An 18913-nucleotide genomic window follows, 5' to 3' on the forward strand; every position below is an offset into this window, starting at 1 on the left:
CTGGAATGGACCTGTACAAACAGACCAACTGAAATAACCCTGACCTTCCATTTGTTTCCCCTGTATCTTTCCCAAGGACTGTCCCACAGTTTACTGACCCAGCCCAAGCTGTCCGGTCGCATTCCCAATTTATCTTTCTTTGTGTAAAAAGATCCTAAAGGACCTAATGGCTTCTTGGGGTCTTCATCTTCCTTCTAAAGATTCCCACATACATGTAAAAATATTAAATAAACTCGTGTGCTTTTTGCCTGTTAGTCTGTCTTATGTTAGTTAAATTCTTAGGCCAGCCACAGAACTTAAGAGGAAAGAAGGAGGTATGTTTCTTTTCCCTTACGTTGTTTTACAGAGAGTAAGGGGACACCTGTCCATTCCCTATAGATACTGCAAGTCACATTTAAGTAAACATCCACTGCCCCGAAGTTCCCTGGGACATACAAGGCGCACAGCAGAAGCCACATTGAACCTGGGGTAAACGAGGAGCTAGAAGGCCAGGATATCAGCCTGGGAAGCATGGCTTTCCAGAAAGGTAGGGACCTTTCTCACTGGAAACCAGCCCTCGGGCTCGGTGTATCAGCTGCTTGCCTGGCTTTGTGTGGACAGCTCTACACTTTAGCCATGTGCAGTGAGGACAGACTCTGGGGGTGGAGGACAGGAAGGAAAGAGAACTTGCGAGAGATCCTTCCCTGCAGCGGCCCCCGTCTGGAACCCCAAAACCTCTTAATGGCCCACTTCAGATACACTACAGATTCCCTGAGCAGACTCTGATTGCTCCCAGATAGCCTTATCACAGCTGAAATTTGGCCAGTTTAGGGCGGTCACGACCTTGGTGGCCACATCCCCAGGCACAGACAGGGACAGGAGGCCGACTGGGCCTCATTCCAAGGCAGAGCTCTGCAGCTTAGGGCACAATGGGGAAGGACTTTTTTCTGCTCTCCATAGGCCCAGTCTTATTCTTCTTAAATCATGCAAAACTGAAAATGACTTCACACAATCAAGAGCAAGGTGTTCTATTCCAAACCTTGCCATTTCTTGGTTGTGTCTACAAAATCTGCCTTTGCTGCTACCGTGACTTTTTTTTTTTTTTATGTCATCCTTCATGTGTGCTCACCAGAATAAACCCGAATCCTTGGGAGGCCATTAGCCCCTGAAGACAGTTTGCAGACCCTACATTTCTGCCTGCAGCAATACTCTTTAGTATAGTTTTCCCTGTGAAAAAGACTCCGGCTCCTTTGAAAAATCATTCAGGTTCCACTATTTTCAGCGTGTTTGTGTAAGACATCTAGAATGTGAGAGACTGACACGTGTATCAAAGCAGCAGGGCCCATGACAGGAGCGCACACCAGCCTCTGATCCTCTGCCTACATTCTGTTCCACGGATGCATCTTTCAAGGGAACCTTCCAGCAATTGTTGAAAAGACGAGCCATTGCTGTAACTGGGACTATGGATGAGGTCTGGACTTTATTTTCTCCCCAAAGAGGACAAAATAAAATCCCTTCACCCATCAAGGTTGGAAGAATCAAACACACACAGTTCAGCTCACGAACATTGTTTTCATTTACTTGAACTAGGGGTAGAGCATTTGACTGCATTTACTTGAACTACGCTGCACACATAAATGACTTACGTTTCACGAGGTGGGGCCCCCAACATTCCACCTCCAGCGATTTGCCTCTTCTGGTAACTGCGCCGTAGTTAACTTTCGACTGCAGAGCGTTGGATGTTTAACGAAAGCTGAACAAGGACCCTAAGAGCCACAGCCTTGTCCTGAGCCTGAACTGGCGGGGTCTGTCCTAGCTGTTGCTCTTAGAGTTGTTGACATTTTATGCTATCTGTACTCTCTCCCCTACTCTAAAGAAAACGTGTTAGGATTTGAAATACTCTAATTGCCAAGAAAGTTCCTGATTTTCTCCTGACTTTCAAAATAGCAATTGTGCCTTCAGTAAGTTTTATTTGATTTAAAGCTCTTCTGTTGACCTAATACCTTGCCCATGGCCTGGGGGCAGGGGGACCCAGGGTTGTCGCTGTTGGTTTCCAAATGGCCTTGAATGGAGGGTATGGGTAGAACAGCCCTTCAGCCATGAACAAAGCTGTCCATGTCATTTTCCCCACTTCTGGGTGTCCTTAAGAGAAGCTGCCTGCAAATTACTTACAAAGAGGGCTGCAGGAAAAGCCTTTGGGTTCATCTCACGATTACATTTAAAGTTGGGTTTGGAGGGAAGAGTGGGGCTTGGGGAGACCCTCACTCAGCTGTAAAAGCAACCACCTCCAAGTGAATTTCTTGCATACTTCAGCTGGACAATGTTTCAGGAATCCCACTTTCCTGTCGATGCGGTGAGGAGCCCCAGTGGGGTTTCTGCTGATGGGAGGCACCAAGGAGCTGGGAGCTGAGGGTGTCCCCAAACCACCTGCCCTTGTGCGTGAGGGAGATTCAGTCACACATGCAGGAAGCCTTTGAAACCGTGTATGCGTAAGAGCACATGTGCACAATCACGCACACACACTCCAGCTCTTTGAGAGAAGATGGAGACAGAAATGTACATGAATACAAAAGAAGAAAACTCCTTCTTCACCTTGAGAACTTCACAGAGTGGGTTGGACAATGCCACAGAAAGGGTATAAGGTTCTTATATTAGAAGTTCTTATATTAGAAGCAGTTCTTAAAAGAAAAAGAGAAAGAGAAAACCCACTCCTGGTGACTGTGTACGCTCAAGGGAAAACGTGGCAGGGCTCTCTCAGCCTGCCTGTCCAGACAACCAGACGTTTGCCTGAGAATCTGGGGCCTTCACTGCTAAAAGGCCGAGGCCCCTGCCCCCAAAGCCAGCACTGGTGCGAGAGCGCGGGGTGGTGCAGTTCAGGTGTGGTCCTGCCCTGACTGATGTCAAGTGAGACCCGCTAGTGAACTTGAACTCTGCCCATCCCAGGGACCTTCAACAGGGAGGGTATCAGACACCCTTTCTCACTGCCCTTTGGAATACAAGCGGTCTTCCAACATAGAGGGAGGATGTGTTGAGATGTAGCGGTGAACCGAAGTCCCGGCCTTTGAGAGCTTATGTTCTAGTAGGAGAGACAGACAATAAACAGAAGAATATATAATCTGATACCATGTTCTACAGCACAGACAGTGTCATAGTTTGGGCCTACTACAGCAAAAATACCATAGACTGGGTGGCTTTAAACATTTATTTTGCTTATAAACAACAAGGAGGCTGGAAGACCAAGGTCAGGTGCCTGCCGATTCGGTCTGGGGAGAGCCTGTTCTTGGCTGCTAACCTAGGAATGATTGCTGCAGGCCTAATGTGTGGAGAGATACGCATGGCTTTCAGGAACCAAACACCCTGTGGATGATGTCCAAGTGGGACCCCTCTCTCTGCATTCCACTCTATGGTAAATCAAGGCCACAAACATACATTGAACACCAGCACTAGCCATATGTACCAAAGTGAATTTAGCCATGAGGTTCTAACACAGTTGTAGCTCACTTTCTACTAATCATAGAGATGGACATGGGCTTAAATACGGCTCATTAAACACATTGTTTTCTTGTAACCACATGGTGAAGAAGAGAAGTCATTAAATCGTGTGAGTTCCTGATACTTCTCAGTAAAGGATTGCTGAATGAATATCAAACCTTGGATTTTCAACAACTGAGTCTTTCTATTCCAAGACACCTTTCATTAGGTATAAAATCTCTTAAATTAAAACTGATACAAGAATACTGGACTGGGGGGCGCCTGGGTGGCTCAGTGGGTTAAAGCCTCTGCCTTCAGCTCAGGTCATGATCCCAGGGTCCTGGGCTCGAGCCCCACATGGGGCTCTCTGCTCAGTGGGGAGCCTGCTTCCTCCTCTCTCTCTCTCTGCCTGCCTCTCTGCCTGCTTGTGATCTCTCTCTGTCAAATAAATAAATAAAATCTTTAAAAAAAAATAGCAACAGATAATGAAAAATTATTTTAAAAATACTGGACTGGTTAAAAAAAGAAGAAAATGAAAAAATAATAATAACAGTGATCACTACAGATCACTCTTAGCCTTCCAATTTGTTATCAAGAGAAATTGTTTTAAGATGGCTCTAGTGATTTCAAAATCTTGCCAACCTCTCATAGTTCTGTTGGACCAAATACCTATAGTCAACCTTTGACAAAAATCTAGACAGAAGCAGCAACTATCATTTTTACAGAGGTCTTCATGAGAAGGATCTAAGAACAGAGCAATCAGGCCTAAAGTTCTATTCTGTCTCAGCCAACATTAACTGAATGGCAATTTGAAAATTTTTGTAAGCAAAGAAAAATTGGCATGCTAATCCACATAACATCAAGTTTATTGGAGGCTACTTTTCAGGAAATGTGGCATTGCCTTGGCCTAAGGACATCTCTTATTAAATTCCTTTTGAAATACTTAAAATCTTTACGTCCAAATACATTTTGTATCTCTGCCAATGTTACCCGCACACACATGCGCACTGTATACAGGCAGTGTGCTAGGCTCCGAGGGGTCATTTAGATCTGAAGCCTTGTTTTCTATCCTTGAAAAACTTGTCATCCAAGGGGACATGTACACGATTCAACATGGTACCAAGCAGCATGACACAAGGGTGCCAGCAAGTGCTGTAGAGAGCAAAGAGGAATCACACCCAGTGTGTGTGAAAGGAGAAGAGAGCCGCTCAGTCCCCTCCCCAGTCTCTACTGTTCTTGGTTCCCGTATCATATCCCAGTCTCAGGATTATTGGAAAACATGCAAACAGAGGAACAACAAAGGATCAACAAAGAGTGTGGCTAGGTGAGGTCTCAAAGATAGTTTAAAATTTAGCCCCAAACCCCCTCACTTACATAAAACCAGAGCTGCTAGAAAGCAGCCTACAGAACCAGTACCATGTTGGGAGAAAGGTGAAGTAGCCATCACTGTCCTATTACATCACTTAGTCCACACAACTGCCCCGCGAGCGGATGTGATGGTGAATTCCATTTTGACCAACTGAACCTCAGAGAGAGGTCTTGGCTTGTCACACACTTGTTATATAGGTGGAAGAGGAACCCGAACCAACTCCCACCTCCTCCCAAGCCCATGCTTTATTTACCTCAAAGGACTGTGCTAAAGTGGGTCTCCAAAAAGATGCCTGCAAAGTCCCCATCAATGCAGCTGCCCAAGAACTTCTTTTAAATCCAACTGCGATGGGACATATAATTTTTATTTTTGCCTTGAAATGAGACATTTGAAGTACTCCCAGTTCAGTCACCAACTTGATACACAGGTGTTGTAAGTAGATTGATATGTTTGCAACATACACGTCAGAAAGATGAGGAAAATCCTAAGATCCGTTTGGGTCACACAGCACAGTGTCAGCTTGCAAGATGCCAGTTACTGACTTCTAATCCCACCCTTCCAACCCTGGCCCGTGGTGCTCTGGTGGAGCAGCCAAGACCCTTACCCTTGTCTGCTAGCCATGCTAGGCTCTGCCAACAGGGGGCGTTAGAGGGAGCCTGAGAGGCCGGGACAGTAGAAGGGCAAGGTCTTGTTTGTCCCCAGACCTGTCCGCGTCCACGGACACAGCCTTCACCCTGGCGGCAGCTGGCACCAGTTTCCAGCTTCGAAAAAAAAAAAAAATTGGCATTCCCAGAGCCAACCATATTGTGTCCCCCCTGTGGGGTCCCGGACAGCAGGTGCTCCTCTCTGAGCCTGACAGGGCCTTTCCTTCAAGCATCTGGATTCCAACACCCCCAACTTTTTCCCTTTGTTCCTTTGGCCTTAGGGGGTAGTAACTGCCTCAGGTCATCACTAGCTCTGCACTGAAAAGGAACGGCAGCTCCCTTCAACAGCAGTCACAGCACAGAGTGAGAGAAGCTGGACACAAAAGAGCACATATTGTGTAATCCCATTTGTATGAAGTTCAAAACCTGGCAAAGCTAATCTATGGTGAGAGAGATCACCTGAGAGCTTCTCTTTAATGAGAGCTATCAACAGGATTCTTTCCGTCTCTTGACCTTGATGATGGTTTATTGAGCTCTACATTTAAGATTTGTGTGCTTTCCTGTGTGTGGAAAGTGATTCAGTGTGTGTTCCTGACTGAACCCCAGTTGGTTCAGAGAGAGGCTAACTAGCCGACTAGAAAGGCTCTGTAGGTACACCCAAACCTAGTGGCAATAGAAGGAGGAGAGAAATCCTGTGACTTTTCAAAGTAACAGTGCAGAGAAATCAGGCCCCGTAGGGCGTCACAAAGAGTGGTACTGGTTTGAGGGTCAGAGAAAGCCAATCCTGTGCAGGTGTCTTACGGAAACTAAAAACACTAAAAATACAGACTAACCCAGATGAAATGGGTTATTGAAACAAAAATAAGGAAAACCTCCTAATGTAGTTCTAAGGATCTATCTGTCTGTATTTGACGTACTTTGTCAATACAAATTATGTATTTCTTTGTATCAGGCAGGTTAAAAGTATCTGGAAAGAAATTTAATTATATGTATATTATAAATACCGATCAGACGCTGCTAGCGCTATGGTATATGTCCTTTATCTCCACACCAACCGGAGAGGGTAAGGGTTGCTGATGCCCTTTCCCAGAGGGCATGCTGACTTTCAGACAGGAAAGTTCACGTTGAAGGCCACACCATCAGTGGTAGAAATGGGTTCTAACTTGGGCCCATCCAACTCCAGAGGAAGTTCTCTAGAACCAGTTACAGCTGAAGTGAGGAGAGCTGACGGCTGCAAACCGGCCCCAGTTTTAAAAAATCAGTCAAGAGTTGAGAACAGAGTCTTGGATGAGATAGCCTCATGTAATAAGTTATTGCTGTTTCAAATGTTCCTGTGATCATTCTGCACACGTATGTATACACACACATGTGGTAATTTATATACATGTTACAGATGGCAATCAGTCTTCTACAGCTATTATGTCTACTGAGTAAATAATGTCTTGTGTAGCCTATGATTTTTCCTACATGAAACGACCTACGCTTCAGGATGGTTGAAACTGAGATGCAACATTTCTGCTTAAAATCCATCTTAAGGCTGCCACCATGCACTTTCCCCCCGTTTTATCATCCCTCATTTAAGAGCGCTTTCTTGAAAACATTAATTTTAAATTTCTTATTCTTTTTTTAAGATTTTATTTATTTATTTGTCAGAGAGAGAGAGGGAGAGAGAGCGAGCACAGGCAGACAGAATGGCAGGCAGAGGCAGAGGGAGAAGCAGGCTCCCTGACGAGCAAGGAGCCCGATGTGGGACTCGATCCCAGGACGCTGGGATCATGACCTGAGCCGAAGGCAGCTGCTTAACCAACTGAGCCACCCAGGCGTCCCAAATTTCTTATTCTTGATTGGAGTCTAGTTCCTTCAGTTTGGGGCATAAATGTGGAAGGCATTCTGAAGATGTAACTGTGAAAAACACAGTGACCCTCACTGCCAACTCCCTCCTTAAAACTGTAAAGTTATCTCAAAGTCCTGTTGTCATGGAGCGCTGGGGTTCTAACAGTCAAAAATACTGAACTTCTTGGATAGGAGTCACTGTTTCTCTAGGGTTTTATTCTCCCATTTCTCGCCGATAAAGGATTCTCTCTGGAAAAACAGAGGGCAAAGAAAAGCAAATGCAAATCATGCACTAAAAAATGTTTACCTAGCGTATCCTTAATTTTCAGGAAAAGAGTTAATAATTTCTAACTCTTTGTCATCTCTCCCCAACAACCCCTTCAAAGCACTTGAAGTCCAGTGACATTCATGTTTTCAATTAAGAGAAAAATTTCAGAAGGCAAAGAAATTTTCTATATAAGTATTTTGGAATGAATAGGCTGAATGAAAATAGCTGATCTCCTGCTCCTAAAAAAAAAAAAAACAACAAAAAACAAAACAAAACAAAAACACAAGAGAGAAAGGGCGAGGGGTAGCAGGGTGGAAATGTCCTCAAGGCTCTAGCATCTGAGAAGGAAAAGAAAAGGAGGATTAAGGTTGAGTGGTGAGGAATGGTGTTCTCATTTGTATGCATGATTTATTCCTCCGTGCAATATTTAGGCTGCTCCTTTTAAAAATGAAAGGGGCTCTAAAAGTTGAACGCAACTGGGCAGGCCTCTGGGAGCCCGCACCCCCCCCCACCGCCCCTCCTACCCCGTTGTTAAAGCCACTGTCCTCCTCCCTGCCTTGAGCTTCCTCCACTCAAGATTATACAGCTTTTTCAGATGCTTTGATTTGTCTCCTGCTCAAGAGGCAAGGGAAAGAAGACGAATGGGGAAGGGATCATAGGTTTTAAAATCCTAGAAAGTTCCTTTAGCCATTACCACTGATCCATTATTTACTTAGCAGTCCGGGAGAGCAGGCAGGTTCCTGGGCCACTCCTTGTCCATCCTAATGACTGACAGGGTTAGTCGGATGTCTCTGTCTGCCCGTCATAATAATCCCTCTCCCCAAATTCCGACAACCTTCTCCAAGCACGTAGCTGGAGCAGAAAGTCTGCCGTGGACAGTGTAGGAAAATACACATTACACATTTTAATGGGGCAGCTCTGACCGAGGGAGCCCAGGCTGAGTTAGGGAGAAGCCTGGATGCTCAGGTCCCTTAAACAGAAACAAACATTCCTTTTAAGCATTTGAAAAGCTGAAGCAATGGAAAGCCAGCATGCTGCTCATTCATTTAAATGGCTTTTAAATGAATCACTACGGGTCTGGGTCCGCATGGTAGCAGACAAATGTGAATTTGCAGGAAACACAGCCTCTGACGCAGACAGGGAGTCCTGTGAGTGCTGTTACCGGGAGGGGGCCAAACCCTTCCCTGCTCCAAATGTGAGCACCACTGAAACTTTTCTCCACTGTGTCCATTTGCGGACGTCCACGCTACCTTTCCTCGCTAGCTTAGTTCCAAAGGTCATGGTTTCTTCAGTTGATACTTCTGAAGGTAACTGAAACCTGAATATGTACCCAAACAAGGAGAAAGGATCAGCCATGGAATTCGTGAAACTGTGCAGTCTGGAGAAAAACGAGCTCAAGGTAAGTTTAATATAGGAAATATAAGCCAAGCGTCTAGGAACATAGAAGTGGAGCGCTAGCCTGAAACTGGGAAGACTGCAGAGTAGGTAGGTCAGACCCATGTGCATTTGTCTTAAGGGTCTTCTTGCCACTTTGGATGTTGGTATTATTGTGAAATTGTACCTTTTCTAGCCGCAGCAGGAATGATAGGAGATGCTTAGTTTCCCTGGGGCCCTTAAACGGACAGAAAAGAGCTGGTTAATTTCTTCTTCCTTACAATCAGAGGGTCTGACTTTCTGTCCCACACTGAGAGGCAGAGAAATCCCCAGAACCATCATGTACCAAAAGTTTAGATACAGAAGAAAATGTACAGCAGCAAACTATTTTCCAATCTGTAACTGTTCCTTTTAAATTTTTATTTATTTTTTTACCCCCAGCTGACTTTATAATATTCCTACAGGCACAAACCACACCTTACAGATTCTGATTTTATGATAGTAAGGAAGGTATCCTTAAACCAGCTGTCTGACCTTTTACACTGACAGCTAAACTTGAGTTTTTACCAAAATTGAAAAGGTCTGAGGGTCCCTCCAGTGATGTTATTTATACTTTTAGAAAGACCAGGTAGCACTCACTAAGTGAAGAACTCATTTATTAAAGTGTACTTATGCTTTAATTGAATTTAATAGCATACAGAAAAGAGAAGCAAGCACTTTCCCTGGTCCTTCCATGTTTAAGAAAAGGCTGTGGAATATGTAACAGAGGGACTCCTGCATCAGGTAAGGGTGGGCTAGATCAGGGATGGTTGAGCTAAGACCAACAGCCAAATCGGGCCCACTGCCTGGTTTTCATGGCCCAAGAGTTCAGAATGGTTTTTACATTTTGAAATTGTTGAGGGGCGGGGAAAAAAGCCACGTATTTTGTAACATGTGAAAATTTTATGAAATTCAAACATTGGTGTCCATCAGCAAGGTGTCATTGGAACATGGCAATACTCGTTTTTTATGTGTCCCCTATGGCAGCTTTTGTGTGGCTGGTAGAGTTGCATGGTTTGTGGAGACCATGTGGCCTGCAAAACCTAAAGTATTTCCTCTCTAGCTCCTTCAGGGCGGGGTGGGGGGGTAGTTGCAGTTTGCCAATCTCTAGGCTGAGTGATCTCTGAGGTCCTTTTCACCTCCACATTTCTAGGAATTTTACTTCTTTAGATAACCGAGGATCCTCCCTCAAAGAGAAGGGACGGAACATGCATTAGCCACATAATATAATAATCCCAAAAGACGGTCTCTTTTGTGTTGTCAACACTTCCCATGGAATACATAAAATAATACTCATGCCTAGAATATACATATAAACTTCCCAGGTATTGATTACTGTTAAAGGTAAGCTCTTCATTCTAGAGAACAATATTTATCCTTTTTTTGCAATTTTATGATGCTAACAGTCTTAACAAGCCGTCTGCAAAGTTACCAAGTAAAATAAAAAATGAAAAAACCCAACTCCCTTGGAATTCATACCATAAAATATTTATTAATAAGTAAAATGATGTCCCCTGCCTTTGTTATTTAAAAAGATTTGACTGCACATCTCTGTTGATAGTGCTTACCAACAATGCTTTCACATCATTCAGTCATGAGAGAGAGGGAGAGGAAGGACAGATAGGGAGAGAATAGGCTAGACAGAGGATGGATGGATGGACGGACGGATGGATGGATGGATAGATAAATAAGCTGCAGGTATAAACGTGTGAAAGACCACACTTTACAATATTTTAATTGCAAAATTTCAGTTTTGCCAGCAGTTGGAAATTTGCTTGCACATACTTAGACTTATTTCTTTTAAGTAAACAATACACAGACTCACTTGAATTTCATAATTCAGATCATTAGTAATGAATACAGTGCTTGCTGAGGACTAAAAGAGAGAGGAAAACAAAAACTAACTTTGTGGGGGAAGAAAGGCAATATCTCTTTGAAAAGCTTTTCTCTTGACTCAACAGTCCCCACTGCCTGAAAAATAAGCCATTTTGATAACAAGAGTATAAAAAGCCTTATGATTTGCAAAGTAAATTCTATTCGTGGTTTAAATTTCATCCCAAGTCTCAGGTTATGGCTGAGAAGCCAGATGAAGCATCTTTGTAAAGCATTTCTTTGAATTTTTATAGGGAAACAAGAAAATGTTTTATCAGATCTAGGCAGAAATCCTGATCTTCATTTATAACAGTAATTACCTGCGCACGGTACTACGGAGACACAGAGATTCAAAAGCCGAACAGAATGAATGCCAAGCCATACCACGGTAAAATTCAAAGTAACCCGGAGCAGCAGCAGGTGAGAGTTTATGATTTCAATATAAAAACATCTAATTGCTTCTTCTCAGATGTCACTGTGAAGTCAGCAAATTAGAGGGTACTATCGAGAGTGAGATGAACGGGTGTATTACTACACCAGCCTCTCCTTCCAAGCTTAAAATAATCCCAGAGTTCTGTAATGCCATTAGTTAAGTAACTATACAATTTCTTTCGGTCTCTTTTTAATGTAGAAAATCACTTTGTAATAAGATCTCTACACAAGGTAAAAAAGCACAAAATAGACCCCCCAAAAAAGCACAAAAACAGACAAAATATATATATCTTTTTACAATGAAATTAAGATGTGCCTGGGAAACACTGAGATCAAGGACTAATCTCAGGGAGTTCCAACTGGCTGTCCTTTCATCATAGTTCTGTTCTTTAGGTCTTCCCCTGAAACTTGGATGCTTATAAGAATCTTCCCCAGGTCAAGGGGAGGGAACAGGTGTTCTGACCTGTGTTTGACCTTTGTCAAAAAACAAAAAAGAAACACTAATAAGGATATAATAAAACCCCTTAGTCTACCCAGTTACAAAACTCCTCTGACAGCCATAATTCCAGGGCACTTAAGGCCTTGATCTGTCACACAACCAAGGGCAACAACACAGTCATCTCCAAGTGATGCTTTTTTCCATCATAAATTGATCATGCACTGGGATGAAACGTACGCAGAAAGGCTAATTCGGGAAGAGGTGTTTTCATACACTTGGGGGCCAAATGAAGTCATCCAAAAGAACGGGGCTGTCTGCACCAGCAAGGTGAGAGGACTTCCTCTTAGAGAATCATTTCCAAGTCCACAGCTTCCCTGGGCTCCTCGGTCTCGTAAAGGGACCCGGCCGGCACCCTGAGTTACACAGTCACAGCTGGGTACATCTTCTGTTCACTGTTAGTGTGCGGGAAGGGGGCCTGGATCTGCCGGTAGCCCGTCTGTAGGCTGTCCAGGAAAGGGGGCACGGGGGTCATAGGCACAGAGTCATGCTGCACCGTGTACCCCACATATGGGGGGTGCAGGTACTGCCCTTGATGGGGCACAATCTGGGTGGCCTGCTGACAGTTCAGCACAGAGAAATTTGTGGGCATGTTGACATACACGTTGTTCATGGTTCCCTCGGGCAAGCAACAGTTGGTCTGGGACCTTGTTGGGGGCGCCCGGGCCCCTGAGTTGGCACTGGAGCTGGAGCTGGCCGCTGTGCTGGACTGGCGGGAGGAGGACCCTCGCGAAGTGCTGCCGCTGGGGATCATGGGGATGGTCTCCATCAAGCGGTTCCCTCCAGGGGCGCGGCTCTGCTGGGGCTCCTGCTTGGGCCGGAGACATCTGCAGCAGCAAGCAGCCACAAGTGACCCCACGATGATGAAGGCGACAAAAACAGACCCAACGATGAGGAATGGCACGTAGATGGGGACTAAAGGAGAAAAAAACACATTGTGAGGATTTACTCTCAGAATGCAGTGAACATCGGTATCTGGCCCTGGGGATCCATAAATGAGCGGCGGCCACACCCACAGCTACGGAACTGGTTTCGGGCGCTCCCGTTGCTGGGCAGGTTTGTGCCCTCATCAGCAGCCCACCACACGCACCGTCCTTCATCGGGTACTTTGGAAAGCAGCTAAGACCCTACAGGGAGGGCAGATCAACGCCCCCGAAGCAAAACGGTTAACATTCACAGCTAGGCTTGCCAACTGCAACACACTGACTGAGAACAATGTCCAATTTAGCACAAATACGAATTTAAGGTTTTGAGACTTCTAAGGTTCCTATTGTAACTCAACCGCCTGAACTGCCCTAACAGATAGTTGTAGGGGCTGCATAGAAGTGAATTATATTATTTAAGAACCTCCCCCCAGGGGCGCCTGGGTGGCTCAGTGGGTTAAGCCGCTGCCTTCGGCTCAGGTCATGATCCCAGGTCCTGGGTTCAAACCCCACATCGGGCTTTCTGCTCAGCGGGGAGCCTGCTTCCTCCTCTCTCTCTGCCTGCCTCTCTGCCTACTTGTGATTTCTGTCAAATAAATAAAATCTTTAAAAAAAAAAAAAAAAAAAGAACCTCCCCCCACCCAGAATGATATTCTTTGTAAACCTCCTTTGCCACTTCAGAGCTGTTCTTTTTTTTTTCCACAGGCAAATAAATAAAAAATTGAGGGGCACCTGGGTGGCTCAGTCCGTTAAGCATCTGCTTTTGGCTCAGGTCATGATCTCAGGGTCCTGGAACTGAGCCCTAGGTGGGGCTCCCTACTCTGCAGAGTCTGCTTCTCCCTCTGCCCTTCCTGCCCCCCGCTTGTGCTCTTTTTCTCACTCTCAAATAGCTAAAATCTTTAAAAATAAATAAGTAAAAAATTTAAATCTAGCCATGACCATTTTCAAATCTGTCATGTAAGACACAAAGGTCAAAGAAGGGTAAAAACCAAAACAAAACAATAACAAAAACCCCAAAACACCTCTACTCTCACTTGCCTAGCTGAGCACTGGACCTTGGGCCCACCGTGTGCGCCAGATGGTGGAAAGGTGAAGTGACTTATGTAGAGAGAAGCTATTCCAGGCCGCAGGTGAGCATGAAGCAAGGTACCAAGAATAAATGTTGGGTGCAACCAGACCCAGGAAGAAGAGCTGTGCTCAAGAAGGCCCCAGGCAGACCCAGGGTGCCTGGGGTGCAGCAGTTACACCTGAACTTAACACTGGGCTCTGTGGGCAGAACTATAAAGCCTGTAGACCAGAAAGCAGTGGAGCATCATCTTTAACAAGTGAGGTGTATTCTGAAAAATAACATGAAAGTTACAGGAAATAACATGAAAATAACAACTTTCCTCTAGTTGATAGTGAGTTCCATTTTTACACATTACTGAAAACAAGCTTCTGGAAGCCATGGGGATGGCACACTAGGGCTTTTGGAAGCTAGACACACTGGCTGATGGGGGCAGAGAATGGGGAGAGAGGAGGCTGCAGAATGATTCGGAGCCACTTCTGTGGACTTCCACCCTGTGTCACCAAGAACCAGTTCTTTGATATGCTCCTGCCCATTGCCTTGACTGTTTGATTGGAAAATACAGAAGGATGGGAACTAGGGCTCCCCAGTTCTGGTCAAGCCCAGGGCCAGCGCAGTGATACAGGGTGGCACTTGGGGAAAAAGCCCAGTTCTCCTGCACCTCTGGGGTCAAATTCGTGAAAAACCCTTGGTCTGTCTGCTAGAGCAGCGGCCTTTCTAATTATGCTCCTTTCCACAGCTCTGATACTCCCGACGGCAGTTTCTAGAATACAGTGCCACATGGAGACCTGAAAGATCATGCCTTGTGAAGTAAGACATACTTTATAGGGCATTTCATCAAAGGCTGACATCTGAAGATTTCCTAAACCTTCAGTGCTGAAGAAGAAATACTGTATTTATGGGATACCCCTTTCGCAGATGGGAACACTTGCTCCAGAGCCCACAGAGCCTAGTGGGTCTTCAGATAATGGGACTGTTCTAATCACAGGCTAGTAATAATGCACTGGAGCAGTGGGTGCAGGTGATAAATATTTCATTCTCGAAATTAAGATACCAGCCCTAAATAGGTTATTAGGATGTAAACAAATAAAGGTTAAAAAAAAGAAAAAAAAAAGAAAAAACACTCCAAGCATTATAGCAGAAACTAAACTAGCTGGAAGCAGGGTAAGTCCACAGAATGAGTTTTGGGCAGAAAGAACTGTTCTTCCAGGATTTTTAATTGGGAGGATTAATGACCTTCTGTGCTCCCGTAAATTCTCTTCACTGGCTGATTAGGCATGTGGTCCTTCTTGACTGGAGAAGTGAGAGGAACAGAATTTTTAGGAAAAAAGGTTTCAAAGTAGAGTGAAGAAGGCACCCACACACAACACACAGACTCACGAGAAGTCGGCCATCTCCTGATTTGTCCAAAATCAACCCAACTATTGAGAGACCACTAATGAGACCAACTTAGATACATCAAGGTAGGGTTCTGCCTTTGGCTCATTTCTCAAGGCTCTCGTCAACCACCATATACCCCTGCAACCATGAGCTGGAGGATGAAGACAGCAGCTTTTCTGGAATTATTACCCTCAGTTCTCCATTCTTCAGATTCAAGGCAGCGGAACAGTAGGAGTAGCTTGCCCATCAAATGCCAGCCTGCAAAGGTAACAGCACTGAAGAGAACTGCAGCTTATCAGGCCCCGGAGACAGTTCTGGAAACTCAGTGCCAAAGCTCAGGTAGCTTAAACCCTGGCTTAGGGTGCTGGTAAAAATCCTCTCCTTCACATAACCAGCTGCAGAAGGAGGAGACGTCCATTCCCTGACCTGTTTGCCATTTAGCCAGGTGCTAAATCCTCCCTCCCATCCACATATTGGGGTAGACCCTCAAGGGAGGCCATCTGTGAGGTTTCTGAAGAATGGAGGAAGTGGAACCTATCAAATTCGTTCCTGGATTTGTTTATGTTTCCAGCTCTGGCTTTGGCAACTTGAAAAAATAAATAATTTTAAAAAATCAAAGCCGCAAAGAGCAAGCTTGGACACGGCTCTAATGTCACACCTACTAAGTCTGACGTGGTCAGGAGAACTGTCCAGAAACCGGAGAGGCTTGCAGCCCAGTGATCAGAGGATGAGAATGCCCGGGGTTTGGCAGAATACATTACCCACAGGAAGGCCCTGAGGAGGTGCCTGCCTTCTGGGGAGCCTTTATGGATGGAAGCGCCCCCCAGAACACCCTCTGGCTGGGGTCGCGCCCTCACGGCTTTCCGGGGTACCATCAAGACATTCGCCGTTATTACAAGTTAGACCCGCAGAGACAGGAGGTGTGGGAGGAGAAAAAGGTCCCTGGCCAAGAGGAACGCGGCGCTGTCTGCACCCCACACTGCCTTACGTATGTGGTTTTCTTCGTAAAATCCAAGCCAACCCACTCTTCAGGTGACAGATGGGGAGACTGAGGCTCGGGGCGTGAAATGGTGCTCCACTTCGCACGAGTTAACAGCTGGGCCAGGATGCAGACACCACCTCCTGGTCCAAGACCTTTTCCGAAATTCCCGTGCTCCTGATTCCTTTCCCGTCACGCCCCGGCAAAGCTAACCTTCCTCCCCTCTCGCGCCCGGACCCGCCTGCCCTACCTGCCGAGCCGTCTGGGCCGTCTTTGTCCGCCCGGCCGGGCTCGCCGGCGCCCTGCTGGCGGTCGTTGTCGCAGCCGCCCTGGTCCAGGCGCGCCTCGGCGCTGGAGCAGCAGTAGCGCAACGCGCAGCTGCCGCAGCAGATGGTGGCGTCGCCGCCGTCGAAGCGCTCGGGGCACTGGAAGCCGATGCGCCAGACGCCCTGCGCGTCCAGCCAGCCGTGGCAGTACTCGCCGCTGGCCCGCGCCCCCGCCGCCAGCAGCGCGGCCAGCAGCAGCTGCAGGAGCGAAGCGGCGTTCCGAGGGGAGGCGGCGGGCGAGCGGCGTCCGCCCCACATGGCACCACCCTGGGCGCGGGCGGCGCGGCTCCAGGGGGCGCAGAGAGGTCTCCGGGAAGTCGCGGTCGCGGCCACCCGGCTCCCAGGGGTGCGGAGGCCGGGACTTGGACGCCCGAGGGTCCCTTCCGCGGCGCTCTGCAAGCCGCCCTCTGCCGCGACGTCCAGGAGCTGACGACGCCGGGCTGCCGGGGCAGGGGTCCTAAGCCATCCCTCCCTCGGCCGGGCGGCCCGGTCCCTCGTGGGGCTGTCTGGAGAGCGGGCACTCGCTGATAGAACTCTCTGGGCGCAGTCAGAGGGGCCGCGGAGCTGCCGTCCCGCAGCCCCCGGAGGCTTCAGCCGCGACGGGATCCTCCCCGCGCATCCCCGAGGGGACGCTCACTCCCGTTGCCGACCTGAAGCCAGGTCGCGGCCGCGGACTTTAAGCCTCGGCGTCCCAAGCACGAGTCGGGGAGAGTCTCCCCTCCTTTATTCCCCTTTCGGGCGGCGAGAAGGGGCCGAGAAGGCGGGCAGCGAGCTCAGGACTCCCGGCAGCAAGTACAGCGGCCGGCCGTGCTCAGCCTCCCCAGCTCCGAACTCGGTCCGCATGGCTCCGGCCGCGCCGCCCGGGCAGCGCTGCCCTGCGCGGGGCTGACGGCCAATCCTCCCAACGCACGCCGCCGTCCGGGACGCGAGCGACGGTCCGGCGCGCCCCCGCCGCCGTCCGGGGAGCCTGGCTGGCTGGCGGCGGCCGCGGCTGCTGCTGGGCGCGGGTCCAGGCAGGCGGCTCGCCCCCCGCTTCCCTACTCCGCCTCTCCGGCTGCAGCTCGCTCCCACGGGCGCCGGGCAGCCTCCGACCGGCTCTCCCTCTCTCCTTGGCCGCCGCTTCCCTCGGGAGGAGCGCACCGATGGGAGCCACCCACGGAAGTTTCAGTCCTCGGGGGCTGCGGAGGAAGCCGAGCGCGAACAGTCCCGGCGCCCGGCACCGAGCCAGCTCCGACTGGGCTCGCCGTGGCGCCGCGCGGCACTCTTATTAGGGGCCGGCGGCTCCCGGGACGCGCATGCGCGCTGCGCGGGCTTCCCTCCTCCCAGGGACGCCCGGAGACGCCGGGAGCCCTTCACCTTCCGACGCCCGTGGGGCCGCGGGCCGCGGGCTGGCATGGGCGCGGGAGAAAACAAGTCAGACGATCTGGGCCTTCCTAACGCAAGAACGGCGATCATGGTTATAAAAGCAAACTAAGCTGGCTTATAGGAGATCCTCGGCGTTCGATTTGATTGTCAAAACTTCCCCAAGGAAGGATTATAATTCCTTCCCGTTTTACAGCCCGTGAAATTGCCACTCAGATTAACTGTCTCTCTCAGCTTCCACCAGCTCGTGCCCTGGCCACGGCTGGTCACAGACCACAAACGTGAATGCTTGTGGAAGGGTTCGCACGCCTGGGCCTGCGTCTGGTGGGCTGTGTCCGGGCTTCCGCCAGGTGGAACAGAGAGACTTCAGGAAAAACATTATAAATTTGGCCACTGTCTAGATGATCTGTGTCGAATTTTCTCTTTCCATATTTGGCCGTGGCGGTTTACTGGGTTTAAGCAGAAAGGTGCCTCCGTTCAACATTTGGCCTTACGGGTGCAGACAGCTGCAGTGAGGAAGAAAACAAGGTTCAGACAGACCCGAAACGCGGCTTTGATGAAGGAGAAATTAATAGCTTCTCCCTTGCGGAAGCTAAAACAACAGGTGCTGATGCTATTAAAGCAGCAGTGATTATTTTTAAAAGAACTAGTGACCCTTCCGACACGGTCTGGAAGTCAGTGGACCTGATATCTCGGCCCAGCCCTACCAGTAAAGAAGTACTGTATTTTGTTGGCCTCGGTTTCCTCCTCTTCGAGGTGGAACCTGGGATGTGATAACCGCTGAAGTCCCTTCCAAGTCCTCGACTGTAGAACACAAGGCTATTGCATTCACGGCAAAGACACTGCTGTTCAAACAACCACTAGAAACTTGTGTATGCCTGGGAAATGCACAGACTCAGACGTGGTTGATACTCTTCCACTCAGCCCAACAAAATGAAATCAAAGGAAAAAAACCTACCCTTTTCTCTACCCCAAAAGAACACCTCATTCTTCTTTTTTTTTTTTTTTTTAAGAACACCTCATTCTTTTCAATAAGCTCTCTCCAAGAATTACGTTTAATTTCATGGATCTTGGGAGGTTATTTTCAGCTTCATAAAATT

General features: G+C 47.8%; 1 protein-coding gene across 1 annotated transcript; it reads right to left on the reverse strand.

The window, feature by feature from the left end:
- Positions 1 to 10443: 10443 nt before the first annotated feature.
- On the reverse strand, positions 10444 to 17704 carry SHISA2 (shisa family member 2). Its single transcript, XM_047722950.1, has 2 exons — positions 16376 to 17704; positions 10444 to 12692 (listed from the first exon to the last, which is right to left on the reverse strand). Exons 1-2 carry the CDS (start codon positions 16707 to 16709, stop codon positions 12139 to 12141), a joined length of 888 nt encoding a protein of 295 aa, XP_047578906.1. The 5' UTR covers positions 16710 to 17704; the 3' UTR covers positions 10444 to 12138.
- Positions 17705 to 18913: the final 1209 nt, after the last annotated feature.

The sequence above is a fragment of the Lutra lutra genome, chromosome 3 (assembly GCF_902655055.1).
Source record: "Lutra lutra chromosome 3, mLutLut1.2, whole genome shotgun sequence".
Classification (NCBI taxonomy): Eukaryota; Metazoa; Chordata; class Mammalia; order Carnivora; family Mustelidae; genus Lutra; species Lutra lutra.

What these genes read in the sequence shown, in the direction of transcription:
- SHISA2 (XM_047722950.1), bottom strand. Translation starts at nt 16,709, where the DNA reads ATGTGGGGCGGACGCCGCTCGCCCGCCGCCTCCCCTCGGAACGCCGCT. An exon ending in CGGCCCAGACGGCTCGGCAG is followed by an intron (nt 12,693 to 16,375) that starts GTAGGGCAGGCG and finishes TTTCTCCTTTAG; the next exon opens with TCCCCATCTACGTGCCATTC.